The following is an 18153-nucleotide window of genomic DNA, read 5'->3' on the forward strand; positions in this document are numbered from 1 at the left end:
GAATACACCTTTGAAGGTGTAAATAAACAAGATAAGTACGAGTTTACAACTCACATTTGCAGTACAACCCTCAAAATTGTAATGTACTTTTTTATTATTATTCTATTCTCTATATACCCAAGCCACAAAAACAGTCTCTTTTCAATCTCTTCTTTATAAGGGCAATCCTTTTATCTATAGTTCCTCTATTATAATGTTCTTTTCTCAACTTATGTCTTGTATTTGTATAATTGTGTTACAAGGTTAAGGTACATGAGGCAAATGACACGAATACCTTATGTTAGGGTGAGATGCAAGAGCTTGTTGTAGAGCAACATTAACTCGAGCTCCACTTGCAAATATCGAATCGTATAGTTGGCACACGAATCTTGACAGCTCATCCTCGTCATCATCCCAAACTAACATCCCTTTATCTGTGCCTTTATCTGTCTCACTATCTTCCCAATCACTTGCCGGGCTTATGGGTTGTTCCGTATACTCATCGTCTCCTTCATCTACCCCGATCTCAAACTTCCCGTTTCCCAAATCGTTCAATTCAGTTGACCCGTGAAATGTAGTCAACTGCATTTCTTGAGGTTCTGACGATGGACATATGACGGCTTTAGCACCCGAGTCTAGGAATGCCTTTATTAGAGCCGGTGAAGGACCGTATAAACATGTGCATATTATTATCCTATCCCTCCAAGCACCAACCTGCAAAATTTATTACAATCAAATTAGACATAATTTATAAAAAAAATCACTACAAATAAAAAATGATTATCTAAAAACATACCATCCAACGCACGTCTTCAGGCGTTAAGTGCAAAGAAGGGACTGTCCTGCGAAACATGTAGGCCCCAATTTCTTGGTCATCTTCCATCACCTTCATAAATCGGTCATTAAATTATTATAACAGAAAATAGATTCTAGAATAAATAAATAAACAAACAGAAGCTATTATAAACATACTTGTGTCTGGCGTCCTATATAACGATGTACAACACCACCTATCTGGAAATAAGGCCGACATGCAACCAATTCAGAAACGCTAGAGATGTTGGTGATTGCTGACGTGTACTTTCTACGTCGGCCTTTTAATAATGATAGCAGACTGTATTTGACATTCTGTAGAAACTTCTCAGCCAACTCTCCTGGTTCCGCCACTACAAATACATCATTTTGCCAACTGTAACAACAAAAACACATCAACTTAGATTAACAGGTAACGTGGTTTTAAAAACTAGTAAGCATTTTCATCAAAGTGACCTTAAAATAGATCCGGTGGTATCGTTTTGAAGAGACAAGTGCACAACTCCAACTTGTGGTGAATTCTGTAGCTTTTCATGTAATAATCGAACAGGAGCAGAGAGCTGTCGGGGTACTGTTGGTGATTCTGGAGGGGAAGCAGTTCTACCGGAATGAAATCCATCAAGGCTTAAATGAGGTACTGATTCAATTCTGCCAGGCCTATGAAGCCCAAGATCGGGACTATAAAGAAGTGGGCTTGATGGAAAGCTTCCGGTGAATAATGGTGATGTGAAGGGTGTTGGGAAAGATGATGTCCCTGGGTCGGGCTTATTATTGTTAAGTGGTCTTGATGCAGCATTCAGAAGTGATAATCTTATATTGTGATCAGAACAATATGTTTGAAGTGCACGAGCATGGTTATAAACTCTTCCCGAATCTGGATTGTGAGAAGCTTCCACTAATAAAACATTACGTCTCCACCCTAACGATGGACTGTTTTCACCTGTGATTTAATATGAAATATAAAAAATGGAGGTTAAAAAATGGAAGTTAATCAGACTTAGAAAGTAGAAACTGTACCAGTATTGGGCCCATTTGCCTTGAAAAATTGCTGAGAGTTGAGATTATCTGGTAGCTTGTCATCGATGTGATTCAGCAGCAGTCTCTCACAGGCCTTTTTAAATGCAGGAGAATTATTCTGAATATATTCATCTGTCGCTGCCTCTAACTTTAGCCAGACTGTGGGGTCTGTTTCATCCAACTCCATATCACACCGATCATCAACTGTAAAAGTCATTTGTATTTTTTTATATAAAGTACTTAAATAAACTAATTGTGATATCAGGAATGAGAATAACAGTTAATATTCCACCTGGATTGAATCGAAAATAGTGTATTTCAGGAACCATCAGTAACAATGTGCTCAATGCTTCTTCAACACGTTCAACTGAGCATGCACTCTCAATCAACACTTGACCGGTGTCCAAATATCGCCACCCACCTTTACGAGCCTAGATTCAAAAGTAGATAATATTTTAAGTTTTAATATGCTTGTATAACTAAGAGATTTTCAATTCACGTGCAATTTACCTTTGTTGGAACAGAACAACAACCAACCGAAACCAAAGTGTCAATTTTTGCATCAGGCCAAAGAAGCTGAGCTTCTCTTATTGCAAATATAGTAGGGTTATTTGCAACGATAGCACCATCTTGCCAGCGAAGAACACCTGCATAGAGATAGATAAGGTTTAATTACAAAAAAAATAAATAAAAGTACAAATTTATTGTGCCAAAAATAACTCTATAGTACCATCAGAGTAATCATCAAGATAATACGGAGCTGCAGATGATGCTCTTATAGCTTGCCATAAATCATGTCTACAACTTCCCATATAAGCACTCCTTTTATACCCAATTTGAGCACCAGTAGTTGCCGTTCCTGGTCCATTCATAGTCATATTTTCTGACATCATCAAAGGGACTTCTGGTGTGCCAGCTGGATACTATAATATGAACACTTAAATCACATTAACAAAAAAAGTGCACCTTGCCTTTTTTCAGGTAGCTTTCTTACGTCTATTCAGCTAATAACACATGAATGTAATAATAACAAGGGAAAACACAAACCTGATAATTACGGAATATAAATGGCTGTGCTGGTGCCACATTTACCAATGTTGATACAACAAAAACTTTGGGAATCCGTTTTACTGATGAATCTATTAACAAATCTCCATCCTCGTCAGCACATATCTCCTTTAACAACCTCTCAAACTGATCTGCACTGTGCTGGACAAATTCAAAACCGGTAGTTTTAGGGTTTATTTTCTTTAAACATAGTAAATTTAAAGTGAATATAATAATGTAAAACAAAGTACTTTAGATCCATGTACAACGACTCTAAAGCTTTGTGACGAGCTCTTGTAAAGCTGATCCAACTTTTCTCTCCAAGTTGCTGCTTCATTATCCTTAGGAACAAGTTCAGCAAAAACAAGTTTTCCTGTAAAATTGTAAAGCAATATATTACACAAATACCCTTTAAAACATTTTTTTTGATAAAATTTCTGTAGATACAACACATTTGAATTACCAAGATTTTTGTATATATCTTCACATTGTTCCAAAGACATAAGCTTTATTCCAAGAGCAACCGCCAGCATGCCGCCAGTTGATGTGCCACATATCAAGTCGAACATCTCATGTATCCGTTTCCCAGTACCATTTTCAATTTCTTTAAGAATCCTAACAGTAGCAAGACCTTTCATCCCACCACCATCCATTGCAAGTATCCTTAAACCTTGTTTAGGGACCTGTCTTCCTTTGATAGCACGCCTTAGACTTTCATTCTCTCCTATATAAGAACAAAGTTTTACCCACATTTAACAAATTATGTACACTTAAAACCTTTTTATTTTAGAAATTTTTATCACCCAGAACCAACCAAGAATTGCTAGAGCACGAGCTGCAGCTTTGCTCACACGTTGCTTAGACGAAAGTGTGAGCCTCAAAAGAAGATCTCTTAAACTTTCAGAAGTAACAAGGACTCTCCGATTCTCCAGACAAAAAGCTACATCCCCAACTGCTAATAAAGCTAACCTTTGTACCTAGTAATAATTGTAATGATTTTATCATTTCCTTTATAGATAAAGAGGTAACATTAATTGGAACTTATCGGGCATACATACCTCTGGATCCTTATGGGCACATAATAGTTTTAAAGATTTCATCACATCTTTGCTAAGCATTTTTTGGGCCACTGTATCAGAGACAAAACCCAACTTGCCCACAACTTGCAAAACCGATTTTAGTTCTTGAGGACCAACAGAAGTAAGTACTCTTTTAATTGGCTGCATGATGTCACATTTCATCAACTGAAGGGCCACAGATACATCTGAGCCAAGAGAAGTGAGCGCAGAGCAAGCCTCCACAACCTTAATAACAAATAAAATAAATAAACTACCGGGAATAAAATTTAACAAGACAAACAAATATTAAATCATAAAAAGCCTCATTTACCACATGTTGGTCTTCACTGCTTATCATGCTTATGAGCTGTCTGACAGCGTTTTCATCTTTACCAATAACTACACGGTTTCCTTCATCCTGCATGATCTTTGCTAAAGCAGATGCTAGCAAAAGATGGTGACATGAAGAGAAACGAAATATAAGAGAGAAAAACGCACTCAGCTTGTGCCTTGATGCAACAAAGTAAGAACTATTCTCCATCTGCAATTTCATGAAAAAGAATTGTTAAAAATTGAGTAAAATATATGAAGAATATTATCATTACTCAGTACCTCAATCTGAACATTGACTGATCTAAGATGGTCATCTGACACAATACGGATATTTGCAAGAGAAAGGTGGCGGAGTTGATGCAAAGGCAAAATATCAGGAAGAAACTCAAGCGGATTACCAAACAGCCTAAGGATCCGTAATTCAGCCATGGCCCTGCATGAAAGATTATGAAAAACAATAACTTTAAATGGAATTAAGCATAGCCGTCACTATAAGATGATAACAACCAACTACCAAGAAAAAAAAGTTGCAATTTATGTAAAAAGTGAATAACCTGAAATCAAGAAGAGGGCGAATTAGCTTATTATGTTCAAGTGATAATTCCACAAGTCCAACACACTGCTTCAGTTCAACTGTGTAACGTTCAGACAAGACACAAAAGACGAGTAATAACTCACAAGCTGTAGAAAACTGTTCTAAACATAATCAAACAGAAAGTGTCTTCTCATAAACTTTACCTGGTACTGAAACCAACATATTGTAGTCAACTGTGAGCACTTTCAAGTTTTTCAAAGCACCAAGCTCAGGCGGCAAGGCTGTTAGCTTATTGTTATCAAGATATAGTTTTTCGAGAGATGGCAGTTTGGTCAACTCTACTGGTAGCGTCTGCACACACATTCAATATTTTATTAAATTACAAGTACTTTGCACACAACTTGCTTTACAAATTTCATATCTTTCACATATAGATCCTTTCAAGTTCAACCGTCATATGGCAACAATTATCTCTCTAACTTAAGTCCTAGGGCGTTTAAGTATTCAACACAAGCAACATTATAAAAAAAAACATATACAAAACAACTTACTAATAATCCACAGTTATTAAGACTAACAACAGTAACATTCATCCAATGATCACCACCCCCGGGACCCAACTCCGCAGCGAAATCCGACTTCAACAGCTTCGCCAGCACTCCCATCCCATCGTTCCCGGGACACGACACCCCAACCCGCGACATCGCCACCGCCTTAACCGGCTCCCTCTGCTTCACAACCTTCATTTCCACCGCCACATCATTCCCATTCCCATTTTCCTCAACCGACACCAACCGGATCACAACCGTATCCTGCGGCAACGGCAACGCCACCATAACCTGAGACTGCAGCCTCAGAGTGACCTGATCCTCATCGTCGCCCGCGTTCCATTCGAGATCAATCCGAAACCCTAGCCCCGGATTATTATTATTATTCACATTCTTATTATTATTATTATTACTAATATTATTATTATTATTGTCTTGATCTTCTAGTGCTTCATCGGAACCGTAATAGAGGGATAAATGAAAGACATCAGAGGGGCGTTTCCAGCCTAATCCCCACGACATTACAATTCACAGTTGATCATCGGTTGAATTTAACAATTTTGAAAGTTGAATTGAAGGAATTAGGGTTTAAGGAAGGTATTGGTGCAATGTAGGGTTATACGACTGGAACAAAATTGGGGGAAATTAAATGCGTGTATAGAATAATAATAAGCGGATATATGTATATATATATATATATATGCATACATTAATTATAATATGCATTCATGGATCTGAAGAATTGCTGATGATGTTATTGTGAAAGAAAGAAATAAATAAAAATGAGGTTTTTAATTTGGGGTTGGTTCAAGGAAGAAGACGGGTGATACGACGACGTTGAATACCATCTGCCTACCGACTTGTTTCATTTCTAACACTTACGTTTATTGAATAATAATAATAATAATAATTAAATTAGACAAAATGACAAAATACGCCCTTTATGTTTGCACGGTTTTTCAATAGTCGTCCTTTAGCAAACTTAATAACAGAAAACATCCTTTGTGTTTAAAAAACGTTGCACGGTTCGTCCTTTTCACTAACGAGGGTTAGTTTTTCTCGTTAAATTCAGTCATGTGCACATCATGTGAGGGCAGTTTTGTCTTTTTATCCTCTCAGGGGTTTTATGTGTATTTGACTTAAAATTTTTGGCTTTAAATAAATAAAAGTTTTTTTTCTTTTTACCCCATCATCTTCTTCCCCAAATAACCATAACCCACCACAACCAAACACCAGCCACCACCCATCATCATCATCCCATCCAACCTCCCACCACCATTGACAAAACCCACCTATCTTTCACTTTATCTCCCGTCTCTCTCTCTTCGTCCCCTCTCTAGTCTCTACTGTATCCATCCCCCTCCTTGTCTTACACCACCAACCACCATCTCTTAATCCTCATACTCCCAAACCTATTAACTCCCAATTTCAACACATAAAATCTTTGATTAACAAATCAAAGTGAAACAAATTATGAAATAAAAGATTAGGGATGTGTCAATTGTCAAATAAGGTCACCAACTCCACCAGTTATCCACCGCCACCACCATTCACCACCTGTCGTTAGGTAAGCAAAAACCGATAATGATTGGCCAAACACGTATTTCTTCCATATATACCCTAGATTTCGAAATCCTAGAAGTGCGGGTTGGAGACAAACAGAAGACTTGCACATTTGGGGCTTTTCTATAGAGAGGGAGAAAGACGACGGGAATAGCGCTGAACTGAATATCGCTATTTGTGGTCGTCGGAATAGCGAACTGATTTGAAACCCTAGCCGCCGCTAAGGGTATGACCTACTAAAGTCATCTGCCAGATTGTCTTCCTCGTGTTCACTCATATTTCTAATAATGGCGGCTGAAGACGACACTCACTGCTATGGTTGCCGTCATATGGTGGTGGAGTTGTTGTATTTGGTGGTCGTCAGTTCCGAGCTGTTGGCCGGAACGGGTGTTCGTTAATGTTAGGGATAGGGTGAGGTGTGTGTGTGTGTGTGAGAGAGAGAGAGGGAGAGAGAAAGAGATTGTTTAATTATAAATTTCTAAGAATTAAATTAATATGTAGATTTACAAAATTACCCTCATGTGTCTTGCACATGACTGGATTTAACGAGAAAAGTTAACTGAGTTAGGGGCAAAGGACGTAACATGATATAGTTTTTGAACATAAAGGATGTTTTCTGTTATTAAGTTTGCTAAATGACGACTATTGAAAAAATGTGCAAACATAAAGGACTAGTTTTGCCATTTTGTCATTAAATTAACTGTTGAAACAACTCCGGCAAAGCTTTGATTGTTGGTGCTTGGAGCCGGATTGTAAAAGTTAACTCGGTTCTAAATGAGGTGGGGGTGATCTAACTTTGAGTTTTCGTCGTTTGGTAAAAAGCGGCGGGGAAGACTTGGTTTTGGTTAGATATTTGGAATGGGTGGGGAATGCGAGTTCGTTTCCCAAATTCTATTTCGTCTTGAGAAAGCAAAAGGCTGTTCGGTAGCAAATCGTCTCTTTATGCTAGATGGTTGGATTTGTGGGTCAATGGGAGTGGGTTAGTGAGTTTACTGGAACAGTTGAAATATACAGGGAGTTGAAAAGTTTACTCCAAGTTTGTGAATGGGTCCGTTTATCGTTGGGGGAGGACGAGGTCCCGTGTGATTTCGGTGGTTCGGGGGAATTCTCGGTTAAAGAGGTGATTGATAAGCTACGAAGTAACTCGATTCCCGTCTCAGGTTTCATTTTCTATTAGAATAAGCTGTTGCCGTAAAAGGTTGGGTTTGTGACTTCCAACCTTTGATGCTCTGGCTAAACGAAACGTTCAAGTCAGTTCGTCATTATGTCCAATATGCGGGGAAGTGGAGGAGTCAATTGAGCATTTGTTAGATCTAGCCCATATCATGTGTAGTGTAGTTGCTCAATGGTGTAAGTTGTCTACTTTCCTTATGTTTAGCTTCCAGAATGTTTTGGAACTTCACAAACATTCGTTGTTATCGAAGGAGAAAGCAAATGTGTTCCAAGTTATTTGTTTGATCGCGGCTTGGAGTTTGTGAAAAAAGAGAAACGTGTTAGTCCATTCGGGAACTCCGATAAACATCATGAATTTTGTGGAGGAAATAAAAGTGATGGGGTTTCCATGGATCAAAAATAGGGGACGAAAACGGAGTCTCTCGGTTGTAATGGGTTGGTTACGTGTTTAGCCGAATAGGTTTTGTTCGCGCTATATCTCTGTTTGTATTTGGTGTTCGTGGTGAACTGGTGTATGCTCTTGACTTTGCTAGCTTCTTGCTAGTGTTTATATATTATTCTTTGTTGATCGTAAAAAAAAGTAGAAGCTTGTGATATGATGCCATATTGTGTGGAACCTGCTTCAATGTGTTGCGTACAATGTTGTAAGAATCGCTAGTCGGACGGTGGAGTGAGGACTATCGATTAGTCAGATCGGACTCTAGTGTATAATTTTCAGTTAACCGAACTAACCCGAAAATCGAACTTGTTTGAAACCGATTATGTAGAAACGGATTGGAACATATTGAAACCGAAGGTCCGGAACCGTTTGTAATTTTTTCCACCAAAGCCGGACAAAATCGTGCAAAAACCTGGCAAATCCCGAACCAAAACCAATCATAACAATTTTGACTTTTGATGACCAAACCAAACCTGTTTTAACTTTTAAACCGGTTTGCACACCTATAATAAAATCCCGTATCCGTCTCATACCCGTAATACATCCCGACTTAACTAGTAAATAGTATATATGAATATTATGTAAAGTTGAAGGGCATTAACACAAAATTACTAAATAGTAACTCATTCATTCATTCATCTTCCCTCTGCAAACCGCATCTCCCCTGCAACACTTTCAAGACATTATTATGAACACACTCCTCAAATCACCTTCAAAACCCTAACCCTAATTCCACACACCCAATTCAAATTGACCCGACCCGATGGACGACCCGTTGTCTAACACCACCAATCCGAAGTCATCAACTCCGATTCTGGACCGATTCAAGGCTCTATTGAAGGACCGAGAGGAGGAAGCTAGGGTTTCAATTGGGCCAAATGACGATTTGCTTAGTACCGGAGAAATTGTGGAGCTTTATGAAGTTGTCTTGTCGGAATTGGTTATTAATTCCAAGCCGATTATTACTGATCTCACGATTATTGCTGGAGAACAGAGGGAGCATGGTGAAGGTATTGCTGATGCGATTTGTGCTCGGATTATTGAGGTAATTGTGTTAATTGAAGTTTATTAAGTGTTATATTGGGTCTAGGGTTATAAAGTTTGAAACTTTGTTAAATTGTTGTATGCATAGTATGTGTTTATAATATTGCAAGGCGCAGAGGTCGAGCCTTGGGCCCGAGATAAGCAAGGCGTATAACATAAAGATGTCATTTTTGTTAGGATTAAACGCACACACGAAACCGAACACACACACGAAAGCAATAAACGAACACGAGGATTTAACGTGGTTCGGTCTAAACTGACCTACGTCCACGGGTGGCAATTAGGTATTTCTTTATAGAGTGACAAAATATTACAAGTACATAATGTTGTTTATATAGAGACTGAACTAGGGTTAGTGAATTATTATGCAAGAAATCTAAACCGGGCCGGGCTTGGGCCCGACCGCCCACACCCGTCTCCTCTTTTGACTTCATATAATAAACCGGGCCAACAAGGCCTACGAACCCAACAATCTCCCACTCGGAGGCCTTGAGTACTCTCGTCTGCACTCCTGATTGTACTTCTGTAATCTGAACATTAAACTTCTTCTAGTTGCCACCGCTTTCTCATCAATTAACCTGAAGGCCCGTTGAAGCTCCCCGGAGCTCCAACACGTCAGTCACGGCTGAAACTGCCCCTGACCCGTTCTCTGTCCCTACCGGCTCCCACTGTAACGAACTACCGGATCCTGAGATAACCTGAGAACAAACACTCTCCATATTCAGCAAGTAATTCATTGGAGAGACTTTTACAGCTGGAATACTGGTTTTCTTAATCCACTGTCGACCTGGAACTGTAACTGAAACACGACCTGTGCTCCCACTGTCACGATGTCCCCCAACTGATTTAACCTTCCTAGCTCGTTCATCCTGAATCTTCACTTTGGCTCTGGGTTTGTTACTTGCAAAACGAACCTTCTTCTGCCCACGAGATTCTGTGAACCGGATTTTGTCTTTCACCAAAACTTGATCCACTCCTTTCGATGACATATCGACCATATACAACGAACCCATTTTCTTGCCACGAGCAACCACGAGATTCCCTTTGACTACTTTCCACTGCCCATTCCCGAACTTAACATCGTGCCCCTGGTCATCCAACTGCCCAACTGAAATCAAACGTTTTTTCAAACTTGGAATAACCCTCACGTCTTTCAAAGTCCAAGAAGTACCGGCTGAAGTTATCAAATCAACGTCTCCCATACCCGTAACCTCTAAAATATCATCATTCGCTAGTCGAACCTTTCCAAAATCCCCAAATTTAAGATTCTTCATCGTTTCACTACAGTGAGTGGCATGAAACGATGCACCAGAATCCATCACACAAGCATCAACGCTACTCTCAACACTACAAACCAAAGCCTCATCACTACTGACCCCGTCATCTGTGTCGTCTTCTGTAACGTTCACCTCTTTCTTACCATTCGGACACTGATTCCTGAAGTGTCCTTTCTCTTTACAACCCCAACATTCAATATCCTTACGAGTCTTAGACTGACTTCTCTTCCTGCTCCCACTGCCTCGCTGTTTTCCCCTACCTCTACCTTCTGTGACTAGCATATTGCCTGATGATTCACCTGAACTTCTGCGTCTTGAATCTTCTCCCAGAATCAGATCTCGAATCCCATCGAAAGTAATATTTGTAGACGAACTACAAACTGCAGTCACTGTTTGCGACCAACTGTCGGGCAAAGAGGATAATAACAAGAGGCCTTGAACTTCATCATCAAACTTAATGTCAACTGACACTAAGCGGGACAAGATCGAATTAAGATTATTGATATGAGTTGTAACTGACCCACCCTCTTTCATTCTTGTTGTCACTAGCTCTCGGATAAGATAGACTTTATTCGCTGCCGAAGGCTTCTCATACATGTTGGATGGTGCCTCCATCATACCACGGGCTGTGGTTTCTTTCATGATGTTAAACGCCACATCTTCCGACAACGACAAAGTAATACAAGCCCTAGCTTTCTTGTCTAACTTCTTCCAATCTGCTTCTGACAGCTTTTCTGGTTTTTCATCCTCAAACACTACATCCAAGTCTTTCTGACAAAGTAGTGCCTCAATCTGCATCTTCCACCAACCGAACTTCTGTCCGTCAAACTTCTGTATCGAAACCTTTCCGTCTTCTGCCATAACAATGACTAAAACGAAAAACTGGATAAAAACAGAGACAGACACAACAATGGCACGAGCCTGAACTTAACAACTGTTCTACTAAACTCTGTTAAAAAATCAACCTATTTATACGCAGCGGAATATCGAACTAAAAATCAGAAACCGAAACTTTAAACTGAAACGATAAACCTGACAAACGCGGTTGGCACTGGTTCTCCGTTTCTTTAACGCTTCTTCTGACTTGACAACTGTTCTTCAAAAAATAGGCTCTTGATTCAATTGTTCCCGGCTCGTACTTTTGCAATAATATATGATCTCCACCCAATATATAAATATTTTCTATTTCTTAATCCTACCAAAAATATTGAACTTGGGCAACAGCCTAAGTCACGGACCAACAGCAAACCAAAAAAGACCACTTTTAATTTGCTAGGCCCATGTGGAATCTGGTCCAAAGAAACATAAAATATCTCGGTCTCCAACCTACTTGGAAATCACACTCCAAGTCAAAACAAACATATCTTCACGGGACGGCGCATACGATGAGATACCAATGGTGATGGTCTGATTAATAGCTTTCAACAAAATAAAAGAACATCAAACTAACCATTGATCGTTGGCGACAACAATTCTAGCGATGGCGGAAACTGCCAACCGTTGGTTACTGGTGGTGTATGGCGGTGGACTGAACCCTAGTCGCGATCGTCGGGCTGGGTTTAGTGGCGGCGAAACAGCGGCGGCGTAAACCCTAACGACAATCGGAGAACCGTAGCGGCGGCGGAACCCTAGCGCAGTAGGGTGGCGGCGGCTGGATGGTTTGGCGGCGACTCGGCTGGTTCAACGTGTTCTTCGTGTAATCCCAAACCTAAGCTCTGATACCACTTGTTAGGATTAAACGCACACACGAAACCGAACACGACAAGAAAGCAATAAACGAACACGAGGATTTAACGTGGTTCGGTCTAAACTGACCTACGTCCACGGGTGGCAACTAGGTATTTCTTTATAGAGTGACAAAATATTACAAGTACATAATGTTGTTTATATAGAGACTGAACTAGGGTTAGTGAATTATTATGCAAGAAATCTAAACCGGGCCGGGCTTGGGCCCGACCGCCCACACCCGTCTCCTCTTTTGACTTCATATAATAAACCGGGCCAACAAGGCCTACGAACCCAACAATTTTTTGGGGTTTTAGACATGTTTTAAGTTTATGAAGTTTTTAACTTTATTAAATTATTGTATGCATACTCATGATTTGTTGTTAGTTATTAGGCATGAAATTTGTTGTCTTGGTTGTTAGTTTTGATGTGTTTGTAATACTGCAAGGCGCAAAGTCGAGCCTTGGGCCCGAGATAAGCAAGGCGTATAACATAAAGATATCATTTCTTGGGGTTTTAGACATGTTTTAAGTTTATGAAGTTTCTAACATTATTATTTTTGTATGCATACTCATGATATGGTTTGATGTTAGTTATTAGGCATGAAATTTGTTGCCTTGGTTGTTTGTTTTGATGTGTTTGAAACATTGCAAGGCGCAAAGGTTGAGCCTTGGGCCTAGGTGCAACTTTGCAAGGCTTTTAAGCAAGGCGCATAACGTAAACATAGCATTTTTTTTGGGGTTTTAGACATGTTTTAGGTTTTTAAGGGCTAGTTTAGGCTGTTTTCGGGTCTTTTTGGATGTTTTAGACCAGAGGGAACATGGTGAGGGGATTGCTGATGTGATTTGTGCTAGGATAATTGAGGTAATTGTGTTAATTAAAGTTTTCTGAATGTTATATTAGGTCTAGGGTTATAAAGCTTCTAACTTAATAAATTATTGTATGCATACTCATGATATTGTTTGTTGTTAGTAATGAAGCATGAAAGTTGTTGTCTTGGATGTTAATTTCGATGTGTTTGTAATATTGCAAGGGCACAAAGGTTTGAGTCTTGGGCCTAGGTGCACCGGTCTTAAAAAGCGAGGGATTGAGATAAGCCAGGCGCACAAAATAAACATAATATTTTTTGAGATTTTAGACATGTTTTAGGTTTTAGGGCTGGTTTAGGGGCTGTTCACGAGTCGAGCCAGAGAGGGTTTGAGCTCGAGCTCGAAATTAAACGAAGTAACTTGGCTAGGCTCGAGCCAAAGTTCGAGCCAACGAGCCGAGATTGGGTCGAGATTGTCTCGGTTACAAAAATGAGCCAGCTCAGCTCAAATCATTTCAAATTAAGTTTTTTTTAGCTAATTTTATTCGAGCGAGCTTCGAGCTACGTGCTTTTTGAACAGCCCTAGTTTAGGCTGTTTCCGGGCTATTTTTGGATGTTTCAAACCAGTTTGCCCAGAATTTTCAGGATTTGGGCAAAACACGCGAATCTGACCAAAATCTGGCCAGAATCTTGCTCAAAAGTCGCCTCATCGCCTGGATGGCAGTGAGGCTTTATCTATGCGCCTCGCCTGAGATCCTTGGCGCACCTGAAGGGCTTTTGAGTTTTGACAAAGTTAACTTACACTTTCATAAACATTAAGTTTGCAATGTTTGGTTTTTTGTTTATTATGGTGTCATTATAACTCTATAACATTTGATGCTTACTACACCTACTTCTCCATCTGTCACTATTTTTGTTGTTTCATAAGCATGAACGTTTTGCACTTTCTGAAGTTTATTTGACCTTATTTTGTTTACTCTGCCATCTAGGTTCCTGTTGAACAAAAGCTTCCATCTTTGTATCTTCTGGATAGTATTGTTAAAAATATTGGTAGAGAATATGTAAGGCACTTTTCTGCTCGTTTGCCTGAGGTTAGTAGTAAACAATATTTATACATTTGCAGTATTAAACACATTACACTTTCAGAATTATGATGTTTTTTAATGATTATTTTCTAGGTATTTTGTGCGGCATACAGGCAGGTTCACCCAAATCAACGCCCTTCCATGCGCCATCTTTTTGGTACTTGGTCAAGCGTGTTTCCAGCTTCTGTTCTTCGCAAGATCGAAAGTCAACTGCAGTTTTCCCCTTCTTCTTCTTTAAGAGATTCTGAATCTCCAAGACCTGCTCATGGTATACATGTCAATCCTAAATACTTGGAGAAAATTCAACACGCAAGAGCAGTTTCAGCCCCAAAGATTCTTGATGAATATGAATCTGATAACAGGATTGTGGTCCCTTCACATATTGGAGCTCAGTCAATGGGGTCAACTAGTCATGTGGGCCGTACGCCTTTTAGTCTTGGTCATAAACGGCCTCCATCACCAGCACTAGATGATTATCCTATGGTTGATTCTCCCAAAAGGGTTGTTGAAGGAGCATCCCCATCTCGTCACGGATATGATTATCGAACAGGCGTCATGACAGCTGGCGATGAAGATCTACGTGACTGGCGGAGACCACATGGTGTAAGTAATGGATTCGATGTTCAGAGACCTAGAGCGCTGATTAGTGCATACGAGACAGATGAAAGGATTAAAACAACGAGCCAAAAACTTCACCATGGGAAAAACTTAACTGTAAATGGGTTAGGGTTAGGTAGTAAGCCTGGTGTGATGACATGGCGGAACTCTGACGAAGAGGAATTTGAGTGGGAAAATATGAGTCCCACTTTAGCAGACCGTGGTCGTGGTAATGATTTGTTTTCATCTGTTTCGTTACCTGGTAGCTCTAAAGTAGGTCAGCCTCTTCATGTCGACCGGTCAATGCCTCCAAAGACTGATTTTGGCAGAGGTGATTGGTCTAATCATGAGCTGCTTCCTTCAGTTACCCCCAACACTGCAGTTTCATTGGTTAGTGTATATTTTTCTTATATCTGTTCCTCTTCAATAATCTATCTGGAAAATTAATATCTTATTATTTTTTTGCAGGCTGACCGTGGATTAAAGCGGAAAATGCCTAGATTTCAAAGCGAGTTACAAGATTCATTAAATCTTTGTCATGGTCAACATCACTACAATTCTCATGGTCAAAGGCCCCATCTCATTGACAGCTTTCCAGGTGGCAGTAATCTACCACACCACTTATCTTCATCATCTTGGCGGCCCCCACTAAATCTGCAAATGCCGTCTCACCCATATCAAAAACAAGTTAACGACACTTTTAGCGAAAGGAGAGAATCCAGTCAGCAAATCCCAGTGCAGAACACTAGGTTCCCACCACAGTTATCACTGCCTCAAGAAATTAGACCAAATATGATACCACCTACTTTAGGTTATAACCCGTCTCATTTAGTAACCCGACCCATGATTCGTGGGTACACCCCTCAAAGATTTGACCCATCTGTTGGTGCTTCATTGCATCCAGTTTCTGGCATGCAGTCATCTATGCCTTTTCATTTAGGCCCACCTCCTTTACCCCCAGGCCCACCTCCAGTTCCTCAATTCCTTTCATCGGTCGCCTCCGCCCCACCAGCTGGCGGTGCAATTTCTGGATTATTAGGTTCTATTATGGCTCAAGGTTTTCTCTCACTCAATAAACCGTCTCATGAACAGGTAGATATAGTTTATTAGACTACAAAAGTTGTATCTGTTGCAAGTTTTTCTTAGTTATGTAAATTATATGTATAGGATTCAGTTGGGCTTGAGTTTGATCTTGATGTTCTGAAGATACGCCACGAGTCAGCAATAAAAGCTTTATATGAAGCTCTGCCCAGACAATGCAAAACATGTGGGCTCCGGTTTAAGTTGCAAGAAGAACATAGTAATCATATGGATTGGCACGTGACTAAGAACCGAGTATCAAAAAACCGTAAGCAAAAACCGTCTCAGAAGTGGTTTGCTAATGTTAATGTGTGGCTGAGTAGTGCAGAGGCGTTGGGAACTGATCCGGTTCCAGGGTTTCTTCTTCCTTCTGAGAATGTTGTGGAAAAGAAAGATGATGATGACATGGCGGTTCCTGCTGACGAGGATCAGAATGCTTGTGCACTTTGTGGAGAGCCGTTTGATGATTTTTACAGTGATGAAACAGAAGAATGGATGTATAGAGGTGCTGTGTACATGAATGCTCCATCTGGAGTAACTGTAGGCATGGATAGATCTCAGTTAGGCCCCATAGTTCATGCTAAATGCAGGTCTGAGTCTACTGTGGACCCTCCTGATGATTCTGCAAATTATGGACGGGTATGTAATTGTGTTGCTTGCATTTATGTATGGATATATATAGATCCTTGCTGCTAGTTATGTAATTTATATATTTTTTAATATGTAAATTAGTCAATTATGTTCCAAATTAAATAGGTGAGGTTAAGTTACTTTTTCTGATTTGTTGTTTAATTGGTTTCGTGTACAAAAAAGGTATAACCAACCTGTAACCAAAAGAGGGGGGTAACTATAATATTGTTTGTTTTAGATAACACCATGTAATCACGAATTAGGGTGAACCAGGGACACAAATAGAATCTTGCAATTTGCAGAGAAAGTTGGGTTTGAGACAATGAGTTAAAGTTAATAAAAAGTAAGATTTAATCTTGTGCGAGGTACGAAAACACTGCCTATGAAAATATTTAGCTCCCATAATTTAAAGAAACGATTTCGTAGACGTACGTCTTAAAAAACAAATAGACAGTTAGAAGATAAAATAAAAGGTAAATAAATAAAAAAATTAATCTTTTCGGGTATATGGTTATGGTAAACGGGTATTAGATGTTCAAGTGATGCAGTGATAATCTTCTTTCAAAAGATTGGATCTTCGAGTTGTTATTTACTTTTCACTCGTTGACTTGTTGTTTCAAACATGACCTCCTCTGCAAATTGCGAATTTCAACCTAGTTAATGATTATATGGTGTTATCTTGAACAAAACAATATTTTGGTTATCCTTGGCAATGTCCTTTTTGCACACGAAACCAATTAAACAAGTTAGAAAATGTAACTCAACGTCACTTATTTAATTCAAAATATAATTAACTGAACTACTAAAATATAAATTATATGAAGTGATAAAAAATGTCTACTAAAACTTATTTGACTGGTACTTCTTTAATGCCTGCTGTAAAAGTTAGGTTTTCATTTTTTTTTTGTGATTTTCAGGCATTTACCGAAGAGAGGATGCGTAGTTAGCTGAGCTGATTTCGGCTTTTAGGTCCATTTCTGTAACCTAGAAACGAGTTTCTTCATTTTACTCTTTGTTCTCACATCTGCTCGAATGTATGCAGTGGCAGTCTTGTACATGTATAGTTGGATTAAATTGATATGGATATCCCCTGCATCTAAATGACTGAACTACCCCTTTCAGTTTTTTGCTTATTTTTTTTTTCGTAATTCCATCTTTCCATGGGCGGATTCTTGATTCTTAAGACTTACCCGTACCATAATTCACAAAAAATATTAAGATTGGATGCATCTTATAGGTCTTTTTTAATTAGATGTATGCATTTTGTTGCCAGCTGTTATTTGCAGGGAGGATTACATTGCTGATAAAACTGCATACTCTTGTTGAAGAACCCTGGTCAACCCGAGCTCAACATATTTCGACTTATATGATCAATTGTTACAGCAGTTAACTGTATTTCCAG

General features: G+C 39.4%; 2 protein-coding genes across 2 annotated transcripts; one reads left to right on the forward strand and one right to left on the reverse strand.

The window, feature by feature from the left end:
* Nucleotides 1–144: 144 nt before the first annotated feature.
* On the reverse strand, nt 145–6199 carry LOC143585024 (phospholipase A I-like). The gene is made up of 18 exons (XM_077066918.1): nt 5334–6199; nt 4986–5133; nt 4802–4880; nt 4527–4680; nt 4246–4455; nt 3915–4160; nt 3671–3833; nt 3320–3580; nt 3108–3229; nt 2857–3018; nt 2540–2732; nt 2320–2456; nt 2102–2240; nt 1810–2013; nt 1249–1732; nt 952–1168; nt 776–865; nt 145–693 (listed from the first exon to the last, which is right to left on the reverse strand). Exons 1-18 carry the CDS (start codon nt 5850–5852, stop codon nt 244–246), a joined length of 3978 nt encoding a protein of 1325 aa, XP_076923033.1. The 5' UTR covers nt 5853–6199; the 3' UTR covers nt 145–243.
* Nucleotides 6200–9193: 2994 nt separating this feature from the next.
* On the forward strand, nt 9194–17852 carry LOC143585025 (polyadenylation and cleavage factor homolog 4-like). The gene is made up of 6 exons (XM_077066920.1): nt 9194–9550; nt 14349–14450; nt 14538–15431; nt 15510–16133; nt 16209–16760; nt 17669–17852. Exons 1-6 carry the CDS (start codon nt 9269–9271, stop codon nt 17696–17698), a joined length of 2484 nt encoding a protein of 827 aa, XP_076923035.1. The 5' UTR covers nt 9194–9268; the 3' UTR covers nt 17699–17852.
* The last annotated feature ends 301 nt before the right edge of the window (nt 17853–18153 follow it).

This window comes from Bidens hawaiensis, unplaced genomic scaffold, assembly GCF_021521415.1.
Source record: "Bidens hawaiensis isolate Kalapana, Puna unplaced genomic scaffold, B.hawaiensis_p1.1 tig00033540_1, whole genome shotgun sequence".
Taxonomy (NCBI): Eukaryota; Viridiplantae; Streptophyta; class Magnoliopsida; order Asterales; family Asteraceae; genus Bidens; species Bidens hawaiensis.

Excerpts from the sequence above, each read along its gene's own strand:
- LOC143585024 (XM_077066918.1), bottom strand. The coding sequence starts at position 5,852 with ATGTCGTGGGGATTAGGCTGGAAACGCCCCTCTGATGTCTTTCATTTA. Across the intron at positions 3,230-3,319 it reads AGATATATACAAAAATCTTG|GAAAACTTGTTTTTGCTGAA; the intron begins GTAATTCAAATG and ends ACAATTTTACAG. Across the intron at positions 866-951 it reads ATATAGGACGCCAGACACAA|GTGATGGAAGATGACCAAGA; the intron begins GTATGTTTATAA and ends CGATTTATGAAG.
- LOC143585025 (XM_077066920.1), top strand. The coding sequence starts at position 9,269 with ATGGACGACCCGTTGTCTAACACCACCAATCCGAAGTCATCAACTCCG. Across the intron at positions 16,134-16,208 it reads ATAAACCGTCTCATGAACAG|GATTCAGTTGGGCTTGAGTT; the intron begins GTAGATATAGTT and ends TTATATGTATAG. Across the intron at positions 16,761-17,668 it reads ATTCTGCAAATTATGGACGG|GCATTTACCGAAGAGAGGAT; the intron begins GTATGTAATTGT and ends TGTGATTTTCAG.